The sequence below is a fragment of the Bombina bombina genome, chromosome 2 (assembly GCF_027579735.1).
Source record: "Bombina bombina isolate aBomBom1 chromosome 2, aBomBom1.pri, whole genome shotgun sequence".
NCBI lineage: Eukaryota > Metazoa > Chordata > Amphibia > Anura > Bombinatoridae > Bombina > Bombina bombina.
Window position 1 is genome coordinate 367,412,826 of NC_069500.1, and position 24,121 is coordinate 367,436,946.

The following is a 24,121-nucleotide window of genomic DNA, read 5'->3' on the forward strand; positions in this document are numbered from 1 at the left end:
CATCCGTGTGGTTTCTTCACTAAGAAATTGTCTCCAGCGGAGTGCAATTATGAAATTGGCGACAGGGAATTACTGGCCATAATTTTGGCACTCAAGGAATGGAGGCATCTTCTCGAGGGTACTAGCGTGCCAGTGCTCATTCTTTCTCACCACAAGAATTTAACTTATCTATCTGAAGCAAAACGTTTGTCGCCCCGACAGCCCAGATGGGCGCTATTTTTGTCTCAGTTTAATTATGTGGTCTCCTACCTGCCTGGTAGTAAGAATGTTAAGGCTGATGCCCTCTCTCAACAATTTTCGCCTCTGTCCAAGGAGGAGTCTGTACCTACTCCTGTTATACCTATTGACCATATTTTGGCTACCATACGTACTAATTTGACTTCTCCCTTTGGGAAGGAGATCATGGCTGCACAAACCAAAGCACCTCCTGAGAAACCTAGTGGTAAGTGTTTTGTTCCTGAGAATCACTTTTGCACACTTGCCACTATCCTAAAGCCGCAGGTCACCCAGGCAAGGACCAAATGATTTGGTCTGTCACTCGAGAATTCTGGTGGCCAGGTCTTCGTTCTGATGCTGCGTATGTTGCCTCCTGCTCAGTTTGTGCACAGAATAACCTATTGCTAATGGTGAGCGTCCTTGGACACATCCTTCCATGGACTTCATTGTCGAGCTCCCTGTTTCCAATGGCAATACCGTTATCCTTATGGTGGTTGACCATTTTTCTAAAATGTCACATTCCCTTGATTAAGCTGCCTACCGCTCAGGAGCTTGCTTCAATTTTTGCCCGGGAGGTCTTCCGTTTACATGGGTTACCCAAGGAGATAGTGTCGGACCGGGGTAGCCAGTTTGTCTCCAGATTTTGGCGTTCCTTTTGTGCTCAAATGGGGATCCAGCTTTCCTTCTCCTCGGCATATCACCCTCAATCCATTGGGGCTGCGGAACGGTCTAATCAAGCTCTGGAACAGTTTCTCTGTTGCTATGTCTCAGATCACCACAATAATTGGTCTGAACTGTTACCTTGGGCAGAGTTTCCTCGTAATAGTGCTATTAATGCTTCCTCCAAGTTATCCCCATTCGTGGCGAATTATGGCTTTCAACCATCCTTGTTGCCCGATTCATTCATGTCTCAGGGTATTCCGGCTTTGGAGGAGCATCTCCGGCAACTCCGTTCCACGTGGGTGCAGATTAAGGATTGCCTTCATCGTTCTATGCAGCGCCAAAAGTTCCAGGCTGATCGTAGGCATCTGTCCGCACCTTCCTACCAGGTTGGTGAGAGAGTTTGGCTGTCCTCCCGCAACTTGAACCTTTGTGTGCCTTCCAATAAATTGTCTCCCCGTTATGTTGGTCCTTTTCGAATACTCCGACGGGTTAATCCTGTGGCCTACGCTCTTGACCTTCCTCCTGCTACGCGCATCTCCAATGTTTTTCATGTCTCCCTCTTGAAACCATTGGTTTGCAATCGGTTTACCACTGTGTTGCCTCGTCCCCGTCCTATCTTTGTTGACAACCATGAGGAGTATGAGGTCAGCAGCATTATTGACTCTCGTATGTCCAGGGGCTGTGTACAGTATTTGCTTCACTGGAGGGGCTACGGTCCGGAGGAGCGTTCTTGGGTTCCCTCCTCTGATGTTCATGCTCCCGCCCTCCTCCGTGCCTTCCATGCCCGTTTCCCCAATAAGCCTTTTGTCCTCCCGCAGTTTTGTTTGCCATGTGCTGCTGGCAGCAATTTTACTCACCTCTCTTCCTGACTATGGTGCATTGTGGGGGATGCTGCTCATTTCATGCACTTCCTTTTGTGGCCAGACTGGTGTGCATCATCCATGTGAGACAGGATGCAGTCTCAGAATTGTGATGCCATCATTTATTATTTAAAGGGCCTCTGTTCAGTATGTTTTGCCTTTGCATTGTCTCAGACCTGTTTGTGAGAGCTCCTGTGTATTACCTGGCTGCCTGACATCCTTCCTGGTTCCTGATCCCTGGCTTGTTCCTGACTCTGCTGTTTTCCTTGTTCCTGATTCCGACTCGTCTGACTATTCTCTTTGGCTCCTGACTCGGCTCGTCTGACTACCAGCTCTGGTTTTGACTCCTGGCTTATGTGGACTTTTTATTATTTTTTGCTATTAATAAAGGTGTGATTATTTTTGCACTTCTCGTCTCAGTCTGATTCCTGGCACCCTGACACCTTACCTATAATCCCCAGTCATTCTCTTTGCCTCTGTCAATAGTGGATGTGCAGAGTTGGTGTCGGAAGATATTTAATTATTTTATGGGTACTTTTCCCTGCAAGCAAGGATTGGGGGTCTAGCTGTGTCCACGTCAATCTCTTTAGTAAGAGAAGTGGTGGCTTTTAGCAGTTAAAAGTCGGCGAGGTAGTCTTTGCTTTACCCCTAACACCTTTGCTACCCCTTTGGAGAAATCCAGGGTTGGTTACTCTGTTCTTTCTTTTCCTACAGGTTCCTGACAGGGAGTGGAGTGTTTGTCACACCTAAGTAGCTGTTATCTGCCCGCAGCTGGATCCACAGGTAAGTGCCTTTGCCTTCTAGGTATTGAAGGTTAACCCTTTTTGGTTAAGGGTACATTTATGGGCAGCATTACTGGCACTTTATATGGTGATTGAGAGAAACTAAAGGGGTTAATGAAGCGCTATGCTCAGAATTTTCCTATATTTACTCGGCTGAATGGTTGTTAAGTTTTTTTTTTTATATTTCCCCCTCATTTATGGAGCCCGGATATGGGTAAAGAAATAATAGTTGATTTACTTTCACTTTAAGCCGTTAGACTTGCACGCTATTTAACTTCAGATTTGTGGCGCAGTTTATTTTCTCTAGCCCGCTCATGTGACTCTCCGCTCTTCCGTGTTGTGCAGAGCTTAGTGAGTCTTGGACTGTCAGCTTTGCATTTATTCTTTGACGATCGTCTATCAAGAGGAGAGGAACTCTGTAGGAGAGTCTCATTCCTCTTACTAGTGGGTTTTTCAATCCTGTCAAGGTAGGAGCCTCAGGCTGTCTGAGGTTGTTTTAAGTGTGACAGATTCTTTTGCCCAAATTATAATTAACTTTCTAGCTTCTAAAGTTCGTTTTTTTGTGTGTACATTAATGTTCTGTGGGAACAGTGTATTTAAAATTTTGATTTAAATTCTAATTTAGTGGGTTTGATTTCTGTAGCTATGGACACAGAACAGGATCCGTCTATTTCAATGGATAAATGCTTACTATGTTTAGAGTCCCAAATTGTTCTGCCTATGCAATTTTGTTTCTCATGTTTAGCTAAAACTTTAAAGTTTAAGGACAAATTACTCCCTTCTGAGCCAAGTAGATAATGCTGTGCGTGACATGCCTCAGCTTTCTCCACAAACTTCCCAAGCCTTAATTGTTTCACATTCAGTGCCTTCTGTTTCCTCTCAACCTCCTGGGTGTGTTTATTTACCAGGGGATTTTGCTGAACAGATAACTTCTGCTGTATCTGCAGCTTTATATGCTTTTCCTTCTTCGGGAAAGCGTAAGAGGAAATAAAATGTTTCTGCTAGTAAGGGTTCTGACCCCTCCAGATCTGCGCTGGTCAACCTCTCCCCTAGGTCTGATGAGGAGGATACCTCAGGAACAACTGAGGGGGAAATTTCAGACTCTGACATGAGGGGGAAGATTCTGCAGAGTCTGAAGAAGTTAACTTCAGAATTAAGCTTGAACACCTCCGGTTACTTCTAAAGGAGGTTCTAGCTACTTTGGACGACTCCGAACCTTCTGGCGTTATCAACCCTAAAAAGTCATGTAAACTTAATAGAGTTTATGATTCTCCTTCTTCTGTGGAAATTTATCCTGTTCCAGATAAGATGTCAGAGATTATAGCTCAGTAATGGGATAAGCCAGGGGTTCCATTTTCTCTGTCCCCTGCTTTTAAAAAGATGTTTCCTGTTGCCGACTCCATTCGCGACTTATGGCGCACAGTGCCTAAGATAGAAGGAGCTAAAAAAAACTACTATTCCTATATAGTATAGTTGTTCTTTTAAGGATCTTATGGATAAGAACCTAGAGGCTTACTTAAAAAACATGTACATCCATCAAGGATTACAGTGGCAACCTGCGGCAAGTATTGCTATGGTTGCGGGTGCAGCATCTTATTGGTGCAATGCCCTGTCTGATCTGATATCAGAAGAGACTAAGATAGAGGAGATCCAAGATACGATCAAGGCTCTTAAACTAGCCAATACCTTTATCTGCGATGCCAACATGCAGGTAATTAGATTGGGAGCTAAGATATCTAGCTTCACTGTTCTAGCTTGCAGAGCTCTCTGGTTAAAGTCTTAGTCGGCTGATGTATCTTCAAAGGCCAAGCTTTTGGCTTTACCTTATAAAGGTAAAACCCTATTTGGTCCTGGTCTGGCGGAAATCATTTCTGAAATTACAGGTGGAAAGGGATCTTTTCTACCTCAGGACAAAAAGAATAGACCTAAAGGTCAACAGAATTCTAATTTTCGTTCCTTTCGCAACTTTAAAGGACAGAAGTCTTTCTCCTCTTATTCCAAACCAGACCAATTCAGGTCCTCTTGGAAGTACAGTCAGCCTTGGAATAAAGGAAAGCAAAACCAGAAGCATTCCACTGATTCTAAATCAGCATGAAGGGTCCGTTCCGATTCAATTTTGGATCAAGTGGGGGGCAGGCTCTCTCTTTTTCAGCAAGCTTGGATATGCGATATTCCAGACCCGTGGGCTGTGGACATAGTATCCCAGGGTTACAGAATAGGATTCAAGTCTTGCCCTCCAAGGGGCAGATTTCTCCTGTCAAGACTATCCTCAAACCAAGTAAAGAGGGAGGCCTTCTTAAACTACGTAGAGGACCTATCCTCCCTGGGAGTAATTGTTCCAGTTCCTGAAGAGGAACAGGGACAAGGATTCTATTGAAATCTCTTTGTGGTTCCAAAAAAGAAGGGAACTTTCCGTCCCATCCTAGACCTAAAGTGCCTTAACAAATTTCTCAGGGTTCCGTCCTTCAAGATGGAAACTATTCGTTCCATCCTTCCATTGGTTCAGGAAGCATTTCCAGTTTGTTGCACTTCTCTTTGGTCTTGCAACGACTCCCAGAATATTCACAAAGGTTCTGGGGGCTCTTTTGGCAGTGGCCAAATCCCAGGGAATTGCTGTGGCGCTATACCTAGACGACATCTTGGTTCAGTGGTCATCTTTTCAACTAGCAAAATCTCATAGAGAGATGTTGTTGTCTTTTCTACGTTCCCACGGATGGAAAGTTAATCTGGAAAAGCGTTCCCTTGTTCCAGCTACAAGGGTGTATTTCTTGGAAACAATCATAGATTCCGTGTCCATGAAAATTTTCTTAACGGATGTTAAAAAATCCAAGCTTCTTCATGCCAATCTCTCCAGTCTGCTATTCGTCCATCATTGGCCCAATGCATGGAGGGGATTAGTCTGGTGGCTTCCATGCACATCATTCCTTTTGCTCGGTTCCATCTGACACCTCTGCAACTATGCATGCTCAGTCAGTGGAACGGAGACCATTCAGATTTATTGCAGAGGATATCTCTGGATCCCCTAACAAGAGACTCTCTCTCGTGGTGGATTTCACAGGAAAATCTGTCTCGGGGAGCTTGCTTCCTGAGACCTTCCTGGGTGATTGTGACTACGGATCCCAGCCTGTTAGGCTGGGGAGCAGTTTGAGGCTCTCTAAAAGCTCAGGGCCTGTGGACTCGGGAGGAGTCTTCTCTTCCCATAAGCATCTTGGAGTTGAGAGCAATCTTCAATGCCTTGATTGCTTGGCCTCAGTTATCTTTAGTCCGGTTTATCATATTCCAGTCGGACAACATCACCTCAGTGGCTTACATCAACCACCAGGGAGGAACTCAGAGTTCCTTGGCCATGAAGGAGGTGACTCGCATTCTGCAATTGGCGGAAGCTCACAATTGTCTTCTATCTGCCATCCACATTCCAGGAATGGACAACTGGTAGGCAGATTTTCTCAGCAAACAGACTTTTCATCCCGGGGAGTGGGCTCTCCATCCGGATGTGTTCTCAATGATAAACCTCAGGTGGGGGGTTCCGGAGTTGGATCTGATGGCGTCTCGTCAAAACGCCAAACATCCAAGGTACGGCTAAAGGTCAAGAGATCCTCAGGCCCCTCTGATAGACACTCTAGCGGTTCCTTGGATCTTTTCTCTGGCTTCCCTGTTTCCTCCGTTTGCTCTTCTTCCATGAGTTATTGCTCATATCAAACAGGAGAGAGCATCTGTAATTCTAATAGCTCCTGCGTGGCCTTGCAGGATCTGGTTTGTGAATCTGGTGAAGATGTCTTCTCTTCCACCTTGGAGATTACCTCTGAGGAAGGACCTTCTACTTCAGGGTCCATTCCTCCATCCAAACCTGGATTCTCTGAAGCTGACTGCTTGGAGATTGAACACCTAGTTCTGTCTAGACGTGGTTTTTCTGATGCGGTGATTGATACTATGCTTCAGGCTCGTAAAACCAGTTACTCGCAGGATTAACCATAAGGTATGGCGTAAATACCTTTTTATTGGTGCAAATCTAAGGGTTTCTCCTGGAGCCGGGTAAGGATTCCCCGCATTTTATCTTTTCTTTAATATGGCTTGAAGAAAGGTTTGTCAGTCAGTACTCTGAAGGGTCAGATTTCTGCACTGTCTATTCTTTTGCACAAACGTCTGGCAGATTTGACAGATGTTCAAGCTTTTGTTCAGGCCCTGGTCAGAATCAGGCCTGTGTTTAAACCTGTTGCTTCTCCTTGGAGCCTTAACCTCATTCTTAAGGTTTTGCAGCAGGCTCCGTTTAAGCCGATGCATGTTGTTGATATTAAATTGTTATCTTGGAAGGTTTTGTTTCTTCTTGCTTTTTCTTCTGCTCACAGAGTTTCTGAGCTTTCGGCTCTGCAGTGTGATTCCCCATACCTTATTTTTAATGCAGATAAGGCGGTCCTTCGTACTAAGTTGAGTTTTCTCCCTATGGTTGTATCAGATCGAAACATTAATCAGGAAATAGTTGTTCCTTCTTTTTGTCCTAATCCTTCTTCCCATAAGGAATGTCTTTTGCATAACCTTGATGTTTTGCATGCTCTAAAATTTTACCTTCAAGCAACTAAAGATTTTCGGCAATCTTCTGCCCTTTTTGTTGTTTTCTCTGTAAAGCGTAAAGGTCAGAAGGCCACTTCTACTACCCTTTCTCTATGGTTAAGAATTGTTATTCGTTTAGCTTATGAGACAGCTTGACAGCAGCCTCCTGAGAGAATTACGGCTCATACAACTTGGGCTGTCTCCTCTTCCTGGGCTTTCAAAAATGAAGCTTCTGTGGAGCAGATTTGCAAGGCGGCAACATGGTCTTCTTTGCATACTTTTTTCAAATTCTACAAATTTGATACTTTTGCCTCGGCTGAGGCTTCTTTTGGGAGAAAGGTCCTTCAAGTGGTGGTGCCTTCTGTTTAGGTCTGCCTGCGTTGTTCTCCCTCCCTTTTCATTTTGTGTCCTCTAGCTTCGGTATTGGGTCCCACTAGTAATTTGAATTAAGTCGTGGACTCTCCATGCCATAGGAAAGAAAACAAAATTAATGCTTACCTGATAAATGTATTTCTTTACGGGCATGGAGAGTCCATGACCCCACCCTCTTCTCAATTTCAATTCAGCAGTTTTCTTTCATGTAATTAACAAGAGTCCATGAGCTAGTGACGTATGGGATATACATTCCTACCAGGAGGGGCAAAGTTTCCCAAACCTTAAAATGCCTATAAATACACCCCTCACCACACCCACAAATCAGTTTTACAAACTTTGCCTCCAAGGGAGGTGGTGAAGTAAGTTTGTGCTAGATTCTACGTTGATATGCGCTCCGCAGCAAGTTGGAGCCCGGTTTTCCTCTCAGCGTGCAGTGAATGTCAGAGGGATGTGAGGAGAGTATTGCCTATTGAATGCAGTGATCTCCTTCTACGGGGTCTATTTCATAAGGTTCTCTGTTATCGGTCGTAGAGATTCATCTCTTACCTCCCTTTTCAGATCGACGATATACTCTTATATTTACCATTTCCTCTACTGATTCTCGTTTCAGTACTGGTTTGGCTTTCTACAAACATGTAGATGAGTGTCCTGGGGTAAGTAAGTCTTATTTTCTGTGACACTCTAAGCTATGGTTGGGCACTTTATTTATAAAGTTCTAAATATATGTATTCAAACATTTATTTGCCTTGACTCAGAATGTTCAACTTTCCTTATTTCCAGACAGTCAGTTTCATATTTGGGATTATGCTTTAAATTATCATATTTTGTCTTACCTCAAAAATTTGACTTTTTTCCCTGTGGGCTGTTAGGCTCGCGGGGGCTGAAAATGCTTCATTTTATTGCGTCATTTTTGGCGCAGATTTTTTTGGCGCAAAAATTCATTTCCGTTTCCGGCGTCATACGTGTCGCCGGAAGTTGCGTCATTTTTTGACGTTATTTTGCGCCAAAAATGTCGGCGTTCCGGATGTGGCGTCATTTTTGGCGCCAAAAGCATTTAGGCGCCAAATAATGTGGGCGTCTTATTTGGCGCCAAAAAATATGGGCGTCGCTTTTGTCTCCACATTATTTCAGTCTCATTTTCATTTGCTTCTGGTTGCTAGAAGCTTGATGTTTGGCATTTTTTTCCCATTCCTGAAACTGTCTTATAAGGAATTTGATTTATTTTGCTTTATATGTTGTTTTTTCTCTTACATATTGCAAGATGTCTCACGTTGCATCTGAGCCAGAAGATACTACAGGAAAACCACTGCCTGCTGGATCTACCAAAGCTAAGTGTATCTGCTGTAAACTTTTGGTAGCTATTTCTCCAGCTGTTGTTTGTAATAATTGTCATGACAAACTTGTTAAAGCAGATAATATTTCCTTTAGTGATGTACCATTGCCTGTTGCAGTTCCCTCAACATCTAAGGTGCAGAATGTTCCTGATAACATAAGAGATTTTGTTTCTGAATCCATAAAGAAGGCTTTGTCTGTTATTTCTCCTTCTAGTAAACGTAAAAAGTCTTTTAAATCTTCTCTCTCTACAGATGAATTTTTAAATGAACACCATCATTCTGATTCTTTGGACTCTTCTAGTTCAGAGGATTCTGTCTCAGAGATTGATGCTGATAAATCTTCATATTTATTTAAGATGGAATTTATTCGCTCTTTACTTAAAGAAGTACTAATTGCTTTAGAAATAGAGGATTCTAGTCCTCTTGATACTAATTCTATACGTTTGGATAAGGTTTTTAAAGCTCCTGCGGTTATTCCAGAAGTCTTTCCTGTTCCTAATGCTATTTCTGCAGTAATTGCTAAGGAATGGGATAAATTGGGTAATTCATTTACTCCTTCTAAACGTTTTTAAGCAATTATATCCTGTTTCGCCTGACAGGTTAGAATTTTGGGACAAAATCCCTAAAGTTGATGGGGCTATTTCTACCCTTGCTAAACGTACTACCATTCCTACGTCAGATGGTACCTCGTTTAAGGATCCTTTAGATAGAAAAATTGAATCTTTTCTAAGAAAAGCTTATCTATGTTCAGGTAATCTTCTTAGACCTGCTATATCATTGGCTGATGTTGCTGCAGCTTCAACTTTTTGGTTGGAAACTCTAGCGCAACAAGTAACAAATCGTGATTCTCATGATATTATTATTCTTCTCCAGCATGCTAATAATTTCATCTGTGATGCCATTTTTGATATTATTAGAGTTGATGTTAGATTTATGTCTCTGGCTATCTTAGCCAGAAGAGCTTTATGGCTTAAGACTTGGAATGCTGATATGGCTTCTAAATCAACTCTACTTTCCATTTCTTTCCAGGGAAACAAATTATTTGGTTCTCAGTTGGATTCTATTATTTCAACTGTTACTGGTGGGAAAGGAACTTTTTTACCACAGGATAAAAAGTCTAAAGGTAAAAACAGGGCTAACAATCGTTTTCGTTCCTTTCGTTTCAACAAAGAACAAAAGCCTGATCCTTCGTCCTCAGGAGCAGTTTCAGTTTGGAAACCATCTCCAGTCTGGAATAAATCCAAGCCTGCTAGAAAGGCAAAGCCTGCTTCTAAGTTCACATGAAGGTACGGCCCTCATTCCAGTTCAGCTGGTAGGGGGCAGGTTACGTTTTTTCAAAGAAATTTGGATCAAATCTGTTCACAATCTTTGGATTCAGAACATTGTTTCAGAAGGGTACAGAATTGGTTTCAAGATGAGACCTCCTGCAAAGAGATTTTTTTCTTTCCCATGTCCCAGTAAATCCAGTGAAAGCTCAAGCATTTCTGAATTGTGTTTCAGATCTAGAGTTGGCTGGAGTAATTATGTCAGTTCCAGTTCCGGAACAGGGGATGGGGTTTTATTCAAATCTCTTCATTGTACCAAAGAAGGAGAATTCCTTCAGACCAGTTCTGGATCTAAAATTATTGAATCGTTATGTAAGGATACCAACGTTCAAGATGGTAACTGTAAGGACTATATTGCCTTTTGTTCAGCAAGGGAATTATATGTCCACAATAGATTTACAGGATGCATATCTGCATATTCCGATTCATCCAGATCATTATCAGTTCCTGAGATTCTCTTTTCTAGACAAGCATTACCAATTTGTGGCTCTACCGTTTGGCCTTGCTACAGCTCCAAGAATTTTCACAAAGATTCTCGGTGCCCTTCTGTCTGTAATCAGAGAACAGGGTATTGTGGTATTTCCTTATTTGGACGATATCTTGGTACTTGCTCCGTCTTTACATTTAGCAGAGTCTCATACGAATCGACTTGTGTTGTTTCTTCAAGATCATGGTTGGAGAATCAATTTACCAAAAAGTTCTTTGATTCCTCAAACAAGGGTAACCTTTCTGGGTTTCCAGATAGATTCAGTGTCCATGACTCTGTCTTTAACAGACAAGAGACGTCTAAAATTGATTACAGCTTGTCGAAACCTTCAGTCACAATCATTCCCTTCGGTAGCCTTATGCATGGAAATTCTAGGTCTTATGACTGCTGCATCGGACGCGATCCCCTTTGCTCGTTTTCACATGCGACCTCTTCAGCTCTGTATGCTGAACCAATGGTGCAGGGATTACACGAAGATATCTCAATTAATATCTTTAAAACCGATTGTTCGACACTCTCTAACGTGGTGGACAAATCACCATCGTTTAATTCAGGGGGCTTCTTTTGTTCTTCCGACCTGGACTGTAATTTCAACAGATGCAAGTCTCACAGGTTGGGGAGCTGTGTGGGGATCTCTGACGGCACAAGGAGTTTGGGAATCTCAGGAGGTGAGATTACCGATCAATATTTTGGAACTCCGTGCAATTTTCAGAGCTCTTCAGTTTTGGCCTCTTCTGAAGAGAGAATCGTTCATTTGTTTTCAGACAGACAATGTCACAACTGTGGCATACATCAATCATCAAGGAGGGACTCACAGTCCTCTGGCTATGAAAGAAGTATCTCGAATTTTGGTTTGGGCGGAATCCAGCTCCTGTCTAATCTCTGCGGTTCATATCCCAGGTGTAGACAATTGGGAAGCGGATTATCTCAGTCACCAAACGTTGCATCCGGGCGAATGGTCTCTTCACCCAGAGGTATTTCTTCAGATTGTTCAATTGTGGGGGCTCCCAGAGATAGATCTGATGGCCTCTCATCTAAACAAGAAACTTCCCAGGTATCTGTCCAGATCCCGGGATCCTCAGGCGGAGGCAGTGGATGCATTATCACTTCCTTGGAAGTATCATCCTGCCTATATCTTTCCGCCTCTAGTTCTTCTTCCAAGAGTAATCTCCAAGATTCTGAGGGAATGCTCGTTTGTTCTGCTAATAGCTCCGGCATGGCCTCACAGGTTTTGGTATGCGGATCTTGTCCGGATGGCATCTTGCCAGCCATGGACTCTTCCGTTAAGACCAGACCTTCTGTCACAAGGTCCTTTTTTCCATCCGGATCTGAAATCCTTAAATTTAAAGGTATGGAGATTGAACGCTTGATTCTTGGTCATAGAGGTTTCTCTGACTCCGTGATTAATACTATGTTACAGGCTCGTAAATCTGTATCTCGAGAGATATATTATAGAGTCTGGAAGACTTATATTTCATGGTGTCTTTCTCATCATTTTTCTTGGCATTCTTTTAGAATACCGAGAATTTTACAATTTCTTCAGGATGGTTTGGATAAGGGTTTGTCCGCAAGTTCTTTGAAAGGACAAATCTCTGCTCTTTCTGTTCTTTTTCACAGAAAGATTGCTATTCTTCCTGATATTCATTGTTTTGTACAAGCTTTGGTTCGTATAAAACCTGTCATTAAGTCAATTTCTCCTCCTTGGAGTTTGAATTTGGTTCTGGGAGCTCTTCAAGCTCCTCCGTTTGAACCTATGCATTCATTGGACATTAAATTACTTTCTTGGAAAGTTTTGTTCCTTTTGGCCATCTCTTCTGCTAGAAGAGTTTCTGAATTATCTGCTCTTTCGTGTGAGTCTCCTTTTCTGATTTTTCATCAGGATAAGGCGGTGTTGCGAACTTCTTTTGAATTTTTACCTAAAGTTGTGAATTCCAACAACATTAGTAGAGAAATTGTGGTTCCTTCATTATGTCCTAATCCTAAGAATTCTAAGGAGAAATCATTGCATTCTTTGGATGTTGTTAGAGCTTTGAAATATTATGTTGAAGCTACGAAATCTTTCCGTAAGACTTCTAGTCTATTTGTTATCTTTTCCGGTTCTAGGAAAGGCCAGAAAGCTTCTGCCATTTCTTTGGCATCTTGGTTGAAATCTTTAATTCATCTTGCCTATGTTGAGTCGGGTAAAACTCCGCCTCAAAGAATTACAGCTCATTCTACTAGGTCAGTATCTACTTCCTGGGCGTTTAGGAATGAAGCTTCGGTTGACCAGATCTGCAAAGCAGCAACTTGGTCTTCTTTGCATACTTTTACTAAATTCTACCATTTTGATGTATTTTCTTCTTCTGAAGCAGTTTTTGGTAGAAAAGTTCTTCAGGCAGCGGTTTCAGTTTGAATCTTCTGCTTATGTTTTTTGTTAAACTTTATTTTGGGTGTGGATTATTTTCAGCAGGAATTGGCTGTCTTTATTTTATCCCTCCCTCTCTAGTGACTCTTGTGTGGAAAGATCCACATCTTGGGTAGTCATTATCCCATACGTCACTAGCTCATGGACTCTTGTTAATTACATGAAAGAAAACATAATTTATGTAAGAACTTACCTGATAAATTCATTTCTTTCATATTAACAAGAGTCCATGAGGCCCACCCTTTTTTGTGGTGGTTATGATTTTTTTGTATAAAGCACAATTATTCCAATTCCTTATTTTATATGCTTCGCACTTTTTCTTATCACCCCACTTCTTGGCTATTCGTTAAACTGATTTGTGGGTGTGGTGAGGGGTGTATTTATAGGCATTTTAAGGTTTGGGAAACTTTGCCCCTCCTGGTAGGAATGTATATCCCATACGTCACTAGCTCATGGACTCTTGTTAATATGAAAGAAATGAATTTATCAGGTATGTTCTTACATAAATTATGTTTTTTTGTGTAAACCTCAGGCACCTCCATACCCTTGGGGTTTTTCTTTTTCCATTTTCCTTTGGCTGAATGACGGGATTATGGTAAGAGAAGTTACACTTAACATCTTTGCTGAGGTGCTCTTTGCCTCCTCCTGCTGGCCAGGATTTGAATATCCCACTAGTAATTTGAATGAAGTTGTGGACTCCCCATGTCCGGAAAGAAATGTATCAGGTAAGCATAAATTTTGTTTTTACTTGCACATAACTGTTAGCGCTCCACTCGTAATCTGGCTCTGTATGAGATGCTGATATACATTTTTTTACAGAGAAAACAGAGAAATTGCCAAAAAGAAGTCTTTAGAAGCCAAACGCTGCCTTGAGTTATGGAAATCAACATATTTTGAAGTACGTGCCAAGATCGAGGCATCAGGGAGAGACCAGCGATGGGAGTTTGACAGGAAACGCTTGTTTGAAAAAACAGACTATTTGGCTGGTATCTGCCAGGATCTGTTTGATATTCTTCAGGTACTTACCTGCTAGTTATGCTCAGAGATACATAAAAAGTGACATTTAGCAAGCTAAAAATGATAGCATTAATTAATTCAGCTGTTATGAATAGTACAGCTGGGATGCAAGAACATTAAAGACAAGAAACAAAATATCCGTTAAGTGCAAAATAAAATATACTATTAGTAATATGTCCTTATAATAAAATAATGTAAACTGCTAACATAGATGCATAGATTTTGATTGCAAATAGTTAGTTGTGCCTTCCTATCGATGTGTCGATATTTTTATATAACTGCATGTAATAGACACTACTATAAAGAAGAATATGCACAGATACTGACCTAAACATCCAGTATAAAACCTTTTAAAAACTTACTTAGAAGCTCCCAGTTTAGCACTGTTGATGAGGTTAGGCTGGGACACCCAGTGAAAGGGACTGGAAAAGCAGGAAGAGCAGACACTCCACTCTCCTTCACTTCCATGCATATAAAAAGACAGATTACACAAATAGGAACAAGCAGGAATCTGTAGACTAAAGTCTACATCTGATACTTTGGGGCTTGGTTAGGAATCTTAAAATCAGCACAATGTTATTAAAAAAAAAAATAAGCAAAACTATACATTGTTACAAAAACTCACCCAGATGGGTTATATAATTGGATCATATACAAAACATTTATGCAAAGAAATATTTAGTGGACAATGTGCCTTTAAAGGGATAGAAAAGTCAAAATTGAAATATGCACAGGTACATTTATAACTTTAAATAAAAGCATTTTTGGAATATCCTTCCCGCAGCCAAAATGCTTTTTGTAAATATTCTTACTGTTTCAGTGGCATACACACATATGCTACATGTGACTAGCGGCTCAGGATTCAAACACTGTCTGCTAAGAGAGCTAGCAGTGTATTGCATCAGTAAAGATGTAAAAAGCCACTGCTTACTCTCTGAGAAGGTGTGGTGCTTTAATACTCGTAAAACTGTAATAACTTTTATTTGAAGCGTTTTGCTAATGAAAGTATATTGCAATGATTTAAACTATAAATGCACCTATGCAGATTTCAACTTTTGACTTTTCTATTCCTGTAATGAGTCCTTTATTCATATTCCAGACATCCTCTAATTCTATTAAATGGATATTGAAGTGGTACATTAACACAAGTGTGCCTGTGTGTGTGGCTAGCATTTACTCGTGTTTACCGAACAGCCACAGTTTACCTAACAAGTGGCTGTTTTAAATTAAAAAAAAACAGTGAGTGCTAGCATTCCTCCTTTTATATACAGTGTATGTGTGTGTGTGTGTGTGTGTATATATATATATATATATATATATATAAAAATCAGCAAAGTAAGGGAGTCACTCACAGGGTCTTGTAGTGAAGAACAAAGTCTTAATATAAATAAAGACTTTGTTCTTCACTACAAGACCCTGTGAGTGACTCCCTTACTTTGCTGATTTGTATTTCACTTGGAGTGCACCCGGTTTTGGGCCTTTACAATTTACCAGGAGTGCTTCTACCATCCTATTTTGCTATATATATATATATATATATATATATATATATATATTTAATTAAATTAAATTATTGTGTATGTAAACAGCAGTACCTTTTCTTTGTGACCAGATGTTCTATTTTTGATATTTTTGTTTTCTTAAATTAAGTTTGGGTTGACAAATCAGCCTATATTAAATGAGCAATGATTGGACTGTATAGCTTAATAAAGATACAAAGTTGGATAAATTAATTGTGAAAATGAGAGTAGTGATACATTTAAGTTTTTTGTGTTTTTTAATTGAGCAGGTTTTGGAAGAGTTTTACAACATTTTTGGTTCTGAGCTGAAAGCAGTTACAGGAGATCCCAAGAGAATTGATGATGTTGTGAGGAGAGTTGATGGTTTGGTGAAGCCAATGGAATCATTGAACTTCAATCCCTTTGACATAAAATGCTCCCAGCAATGGAGGATTATCATAGAAGACTTTAAAAATGAAGTCCAGGTATGACAGCTCTTTTGCAAATGAACTATTTACAGCAATGGAAGGCAAAAAAGGGCCCTCACACATATTCTTAATTTTCTTTACAAAACAGCTACAGCGCCTCTTTATTACTCTTCCCTTTCTTTCATAAAACACTCACCAAAAACATATAATGGGTAACATGGAGTTAAGAGAAAAAGGAAAAGATGTACTAAAACAAATCTCCTGTAGGGGATGCTTCCTAACCAATATCATATATACCAAAATACACAATATATAGCAAACCAACTAAACCAAAACAAAAGTCCATAATCAATCCTGATAAAAGGCAGCACTCTGTCAGAGGATGGTCAAATCCTGATGGTGAAGGTAATCTGAAAAAGGAAAGAAACAGAGGCACTGTGCAGCCCATTTGAGAATTTGAGGTCAAAAATGCAAAACTTGGATATAAATTAATTTACTTACTCTGATTTAAAGCAACAGAAGAAAATAATTACAAATAGAATGGTTCTATTTCAGTATTTTAGAGCTTACTGTGAAAAAAACAGCTATTTCAGTTTGGAACATCTGTCTCGGCTTGGTATGTTGTAAATGTCTTACCAACGTTATTCCAGTCCATTAGAGATGCATCTTGTTGAGTTAGCCTGTCTAAGTTATGTATATGATAATTCTTCAACATTTGAATTTTTTTTGTACAAAATCATTTGGGAACCAAGTTTTCTTATGAATTGAAATGGTTTCTGATTTGAAAACAGCTTGTCACACTTAGTAAACCCGTTGGAAGAGTTATTTTAACCAATTGGATACAAAGTTGGATACATTTACTTTGCCATAGTCTTATGAGACCACACAAGCCAAGAGACTATTTCATAATCAAATTATGTTTTTTGTTTCTTTTTAAATTAGGCTATTGAAGGAGAAGCTATTAACTTCATAGATGAATCATTTAAAGCTCTTCGATCGGCTGAAGCTGCATTTGACATGTTGTTGAAATTCCAACACATACGTTCCCGAGATGCCATCAACAAACAGTTGATGATGAAGTTTAATGATATTCTTGAGCAGTATTGTAAAGAGGTACATTTTTGAGGTCTCATTGTAAGGAATTAGTTGCAAAAGGAACAGAGATGGATATTGTAATTTGTAAAAGTAATATTAAGATAGTGTTCTTAAAAAATGTTATTGAAGCTTAGCAATGATTTTTCTGAAACTTTTTGATTTATTCTTAAGTGATCACAGCAATAACTTTTCACTTTGCATTTTTTTCCATTTAAACTCTAGATTGATATAGTGAACAAACTTTTTTTGGAAAATATTTCTAACCCTCCTCTTTACAAGAACCACCCTCCAGTAGCTGGATCCATTTATTGGGAGAGGTCTCTTTTTCACCGTATCAAGTGCACAATAGTACGATTTTTGGAAATGGAGGAGATGCTATCTTGTGAACAAGGGAAAGCAGTAAGTGTTTATATTTGTTATTATTTTAATCTAAATTGGTACATATGCTCCAAAGCTTGTCAGGTATATATATATATATATATATATATATATATATATATATATGTTTGTTTTTTTAAATTTATCACAATAAGACAAAAAACACAAGATAGACAAACTAGCAGAAAATTAATTGATATTTAAACAATAACAAAAACATAATTTATACTTATCTGATAAATTATTTTCTTTCCTGGCATGGAGACTCCACAAATCCATTCAATTACTAGTGGGAATTCTTCAACTCCTGGCCACCAGGTGGAGGCAAAGAACACCCCAGCAAAGTTTCAAGTATCCTCCCCCTACCCACAATCCCCAGTCATTCAGCCGAGGAATTATGGAAAGAGAAGAAGACACAAAGGGTATAGAGGTGCCTGAGGTTTAGAAAAATGACAAAAAGCCATCTTAAAAATAAGGGCGGGTTGTGGACTCTCCATGCCAGGAAAGAAAAGAGTCCACAAATCCATTCATTTACTAGTGGGAACCAATACCAAAGCTAGAGAGTCCACAGAATGGAGAGGAGGGATTCACAAGACAGGGGAACCTAAACAGAAGGCACCACCGCTTGAAGAACTTTCCTCCCAAAAGAAGCCTCAGCTAAGGCAAAAACATCACATTTTTAAAATTTGGAAAAAGTATGCAATGATGACCAAGTGGCCGCCTTGCAAATCTGTTCCAGATAATTTTTAAAGGCCCAAGAGGAAACGACAGCCCTAGTGGAGTGAGCTGTAATTTTCTCTGGAGGCTGCTGTCCAGCTGTCTCATAAGCCAATCGAATAACACTTCTCCAGAAGGAGAGAGTAGAAGAAGTGGCCTTCTGACCCCTCCGTTTACCAGAAAAGACAACAAAAAGAGCAGAAGATTGAGGAAAATCTTTCATAGCCTGTAAATAGAACTTTAAAGCACGCACAACATCCAGATTGTGCAACAACCGCTCCTTCTTAGAAGAAGGATTAGGGCAAAATGAAGAACAACAATTTCTTGGTTAATATTGGGTTTCAAAATCCTAATTTAGTACGGAGAACTGCCTTATCCACATGAAGAATAAGATAAGGAGAATCACACTGTAGAGCTCTCAGATGGAAGCGAGCAAACGGAATAATGCCCATGGATGCCACCATGAGACCAATTACTTCCATGCATACAGCCACTGATGGACCAACAGGACTGAAGAAAACAACAAGCCTCCAGAAGCTTGAATTTTCAGACCTCTGTCAAAAAAGTCTTCATAGATACTGACTCTATGATTGTCCCCAGAAAACATACACTGGTACTTGACACCAAGGAACTTTTCCCTAGATTCACCTCCCACCCGTGAGAGTGGAGAATAGCTAACAAAGAATCTGTATGGGATCTTGCTAACTGAAAAGATGGCGCCTGGACCAAGATATCGTCCAGGTAAGAAGCCTCCGCAATCCCTAGAGATCTGGCCACAGCCAAAAGAGCCCCTAGAACATTTGTAAAGATTTGAGGAAGCTTACAAATTGGAAATGTTGATACAAAAAAGCGAGCCTCAGGAACCTGAAATGTTCCCTGTGGATAGGCACATGAAGATACACATCATTTATGTCTATGGTGGTCATAAACTGACACTCCTGAACTAGAGGGAGAATAGAACGAATAGTCTCCATTCTGAAGGACGGGACTCTGAGAAATTTGTTGAGACTTGAGGTCTAGAATTGGTCGAAAAGTTCCCTCCTTCTTGGGAATGACAAAAAGATTTGAATAAAATCCCTGACCCTGTTCTGCTAGAGGAACTGGGATAAGCACCCTAAGAGAGGACAAATCCCTTACTCAATTTAAGAAGGCCTCTCTTTTTACCTGGTTTACAGATTATTTTGATCATAGGAATCTGTCCCTGGGGGGACAAAACTTAAATCCTATCCTGAATCCCTGGGAGACTACATCCAAGCCTGCTGTAAGAATGTAAGCATGCCCCTTACCTGATCCAGAACTGGATTGGGGCCGGACCCCTCATGCTGACTTAACATCAGCGGAAGGCTTTCTGGATTGCTTGCCCTTGTTCCAGGGCTGGCTAGCTCTCCAAGAAGTCTTGGCTTGCTCAGATTTAGAAGACAAGGAAGATATCTGTCCGTTGAAGTTACGAAAGGAACGAAAATTAGAAGTCTAACGACCCCTGGGTCTATTCTTCTTATCCTGTGGTAAAAAAAACTCTCTTTCCACCAGTAACCGTGGAAATTATCTCTGCCAGACCAAGACCAAATAAAGTCTTACCATTAAAAGGTAGAGACAGAAGCTTGGATTTGGAAGTCACATCCGCAGACCAAGACTTTAACTAAAGTGCTCTTCGAGCTAGTGTCGCAAACCTGGAAATCTTGACTCCCAACCTAACAACTTGCATACTGGCATCACAGATAAAAGTATTAGCCAGCTTTAGAGCCTTGATCCTATCCTGGATCTCCTCTATAGTAGTTTCCTCTGAAATTAGATCAGACTAAGTCACACCAATAAGAGGTTTACAAAAAATGAGATCAGACTAAGTCACACCAATAAGAGGTTGCACCAGCAACTGTCGCAATACTAGCAACTGGTTGCCACTGCAAACCCTGAACACCTTCTTTGCACGTCCACCTACAATGTTACACAGGCAAAGAATGACTGGGGATTGTGGGTAGGGGGAGGATACTTGAAGCTTTGCTGGGGTGTTTTTTGCCTCCACCTGGTGGCCAGGAGTTGAATTTCTACTAGTAATTGAATGGATTTGTGGACTCTCCCTGCCATTGGAAAGAAATGGTATGTAGGGCACTGCACACAATTAATTTACAAAGTAATATCACTTATATTACCTATGATATTCAATTGAAATAAGGGATATTCCTAACTGCAATAAGAAAGTATAGTTTCCTTGTAGATCTTCAAAATAAAAATGTGAAATAAACAGTGTGTACAAAATAAGTAAATAAATAATAACCGTAATGACATGGCATAACTGGAAAAAAATATCCTCTCTTCCATCACAGGAGTAAGAAAGAACAGCAAAGTGTTACAAGGTTAAATATATTCTTAGGTAGGAATCATTCTTCAGAGCTACTATAGCTCTAAGGGTTGCATTTAATATATATAACTCAGGGTTTGCACTTTGCAGGAACTTGTTTTAAACAATTTTTATTCTAAACTTACATATAAAAATATGCCAAAATGAGTTATCACTCTGTATTTCAAAGATCCTATAGCAAACACTTTATTCCCATATATAGTTTTTAATAGCAAACTGTCCCAAAACCTAATGGTGATATCTACAGCATTTCTGATAGGTTCACATGTCCCAGTGATGTCACTCCATAGACTGCTCCAATGTACATTTATTTATTTAGTTAATTCGTTGTAGCTATAATGGGGCTTCTGTCACACACATACCTAACAGTTTAATTCAATATATAGGGCTGATAAATTTTAAAAAAGCATCCAAATTAAGGGTAATGTAATGTGTTAACATTGCATTGTTGAGAGAATCGCTAAAATTCACCAGCATGAAATAAAATATGACAGTGACCTTCGTATGGGCCAACTTTACTAATTTCTCTAAAAAATAGGGGCTGAACCTTGAGTGGCGAATTGCCTCCCATAGAAAGTAATGGAGCTATCTGGAGTAGAGATTCCCACAGAAGAGAGAATTAACAGGGAGCACCCAGCACTAATAACAAACATTTTCAAAAAGAAATACAAAAGTATTTTAAGTAGTTTAAATTGCATTCACTTCTGGTTTTGTATATACTAGTATTTTCTGCCAGTGGAATAAGTGCATTGTATATTTTAAGACAAACTTACCAAGTTAGATATTTTTGGTGAGATAAAACAGGAAGAACTGCAGGGGTAAAAAATGTAAGACTTTCAGACCCCAATTAGCCCAGTCGCACAATAGAAAAAATAAAGTATGCTTTTAGTTTTGGTATTTCTTTCTAATGGCATGGAGAGTCCACAATTCCATTCATTACTGTTGGGAATTCATCTCCTGGCCACCAGGAGGAGGCAAAGACACCCCAGCAAAGTTTAAGTATCCCTCCCACTTCCCATACTCCCCAGTCATTCTTTGCCTTTGTAACAAGGAGGAAGCGAAGATAGTGCTCTGGAGAAAAATGAATCTTAAGTCCTTTAATGGGTAGTTTCTCTGTTTTTTTTACAATTTTTTTTTTTTTTTTTGGAAAGTACATTATACTGTTGTTACTATGTACTAGGGATGTGCATTCTGATCCTTTATTAGGATCCGAATGCGGAAGAAGGCGGCCACTAGTGGCATTCGTCTCTTTTTAGAGCCGGATTTATTCTTGTGAAAGTTCAACACGAAGATCTTAATTTGCACAGATCTTAGTGTGTTTTGCAGTATTTTAGGTTGCCATAACTTTATAATAATAATAATACATGTTATTGTTTTTTTTTATATTCTGATTGCTTTAATAATTTTAATTAATAACAACTAACAAAAATAATAATATTTATAAATATATGATTCTTGAAAAGTTTGTTCATTCTTTTTTATTAAGTTAAATGCCACTTGATTTATTTTTCAGGCAAGAGCTAAATATTTGGAAGTAGCCAGAAAAATGAAGGAATATGAAGATAAAAAATATGAAGCCTGGAAAGAAAACACAGAGCAGATACTTCCCTCACTGTTGAAAAGAAGTTTGCTTCTTAAAGTTTATTCATCTGGTTCTGTTGTTCATGGCGGTACACCTACTGCTGAAACTGTAAGAAAATGCCATTTTATCTTTTTAATAAATGTCGAAATGCATTTGCTTTATATTTAAACTATGAGGCATGATTGTAGTCACTGATTTTAAAACGGTTACGGACCTCATATGTGTCCATTTACTATAGAAACTACATTCAGCATTGTTACATTCAAAATGTGTCATATGACATGCTGCATGATGATATTGCCTTTACCTAACCCTAACACAGGTGTTTTTTTTCCCACTAACTCCATGTTAATGACTCCCTATGACTGCTCACAAAAAAGAAGTTAGGTGGAGCCGCTATTATTGAGAACTGGTAGTGTTACCATGACAACATTTACTTAGTAACAGGATGCTAATACGTGTAAAGGAGTGACTTGATATTACAAATATTATTTTGTGACTCCCATAGAAAGTAATAATTGTTGCTGTTAATTGTATTGGTATGTGTCCATAAATCCTTTGTCACTAGAATATTGACAGAATGCAAAAGGGTTGTCAGTATTTACTGGCTCTATCACAGAAAATGATAATGGGGCCCTTACTGTTTAGAGACAGCTCAGAACTTGACAATATTGCAATATAATAAATTAATTTAGCCAGGCCCCTTAGCCCAAAAAAATAATTATTTTTTTTACAGGTTAATTTCTCAGTTCTAGCTACAAAGTAATGATTTTTTTCTATCTTCCGGGAGAAGTGGCATATTTAGGTTTTGTGATGCCCTAAGCACTCAAACTTCTGCTATGCCCACCCATAACGTTTTAGGCCTTTTTTAGCAATAATATTTTTTGGTCACGAGGTACCGTGTTTGTTGTTTTTTTAATGGCAAGGGAGGGAGGGAGAAAAAAAAAGGGAGAGAGAGGCATTTGGGATGAGTAAAGTTAAATTATTTGTGAGAAAGATTTTTAATAATGAAAGACTGCCTAATATGTTAAAATTATGTACACAGTCTCTATAATTTATCCAGGACACCCCTGTAGGGAGAGACTGTGTACGTAATTGTAACACGTTATGGAGTTAAACACCCTGGTGATAGGTTCTCCTACTTGTGTTGTTAGTAGTATGTATTTATTTAATTTATATAAGGACAGTGCAGCCAGCTTCTCATATTGCTGTACATTTATTGCATATTTTCTAGACACATCCCAGGAAACATTGCTGCTGTTACCTGTTTCCTTGTCCAGTGCAGCATTTCAATAGCTCACCGTACTCCCAGCTATGTACAACTGCAAGGTGTAGTTTTCTGCCTTAGTGCTAGGAGATATTATGGAGAGTGGTTGTGGACATGTGGGGTTAAGTAGTGTGAGAAGCGCTGCTCTGTGACATGGCACCAACAAGGCAGAAACGCATTATGAGCAGAGCAGGCACCTGTGCACAAAGAGCCGTTTAACAATCCAAACGTCCAGATAATCATGCAAAAGCTCCAAGTGTGTCTAAATGTTAACGTACAAAAGCTAACCCTTTTAAAAACATATTGATATAGTGTATCCGAAGACTCATTTAACTTCATATACTTTCATTAATATGAGACAGAGAGCGACTAAAACATATAATGTCCATTTAAAACATAGTCCCCATATTCAAGTACTAGGTAAAGTTTGTCTCATGGTCACATAAATCTATAGCTTGTTAACAGGAGCACATGCCAGGCACTTACTGATTCGGGTTACTGCTTATAACATCACCAAAGCAGCCCAGGTCTTATTTAGCAGACACACCATTAATCTGGCTGTTCTTAAACATCCTCCTGGTTCCTAAGGAACAAAATGAGTGTTGTTTAAAGAGCACAGAGCATCATTTACATAGATTGGGCTCTAACAGCTGTCCCTGTGACCACTTGTCCCTGTGACCACTTGTCCCTCACTGGCTGAGTAGCATTCTGTATGTTGTAGTTCCCAGCCTGCACCAGGCTAAATTTGTGGTGCGGCTGGTGTCGGTTCAAAGCAGCTGGCATGG

General features: G+C 39.8%; 1 protein-coding gene across 1 annotated transcript in view; it reads left to right on the forward strand.

Moving 5' to 3' along the window:
- The window catches only part of DNAH10 (dynein axonemal heavy chain 10), a 540,282-nt gene that overhangs the window by 61,965 nt on the left and 454,196 nt on the right, over window positions 1-24,121 (forward strand). Inside the window, exons 10-14 of the mRNA XM_053699776.1 lie at window positions 13,814-14,012; window positions 15,801-15,995; window positions 16,881-17,051; window positions 17,256-17,432; window positions 22,001-22,139. Coding sequence (XP_053555751.1) covers window positions 13,814-14,012; window positions 15,801-15,995; window positions 16,881-17,051; window positions 17,256-17,432; window positions 22,001-22,139 — 881 coding nt within the window. The remainder of the gene's footprint in view (window positions 1-13,813; window positions 14,013-15,800; window positions 15,996-16,880; window positions 17,052-17,255; window positions 17,433-22,000; window positions 22,140-24,121) is intronic.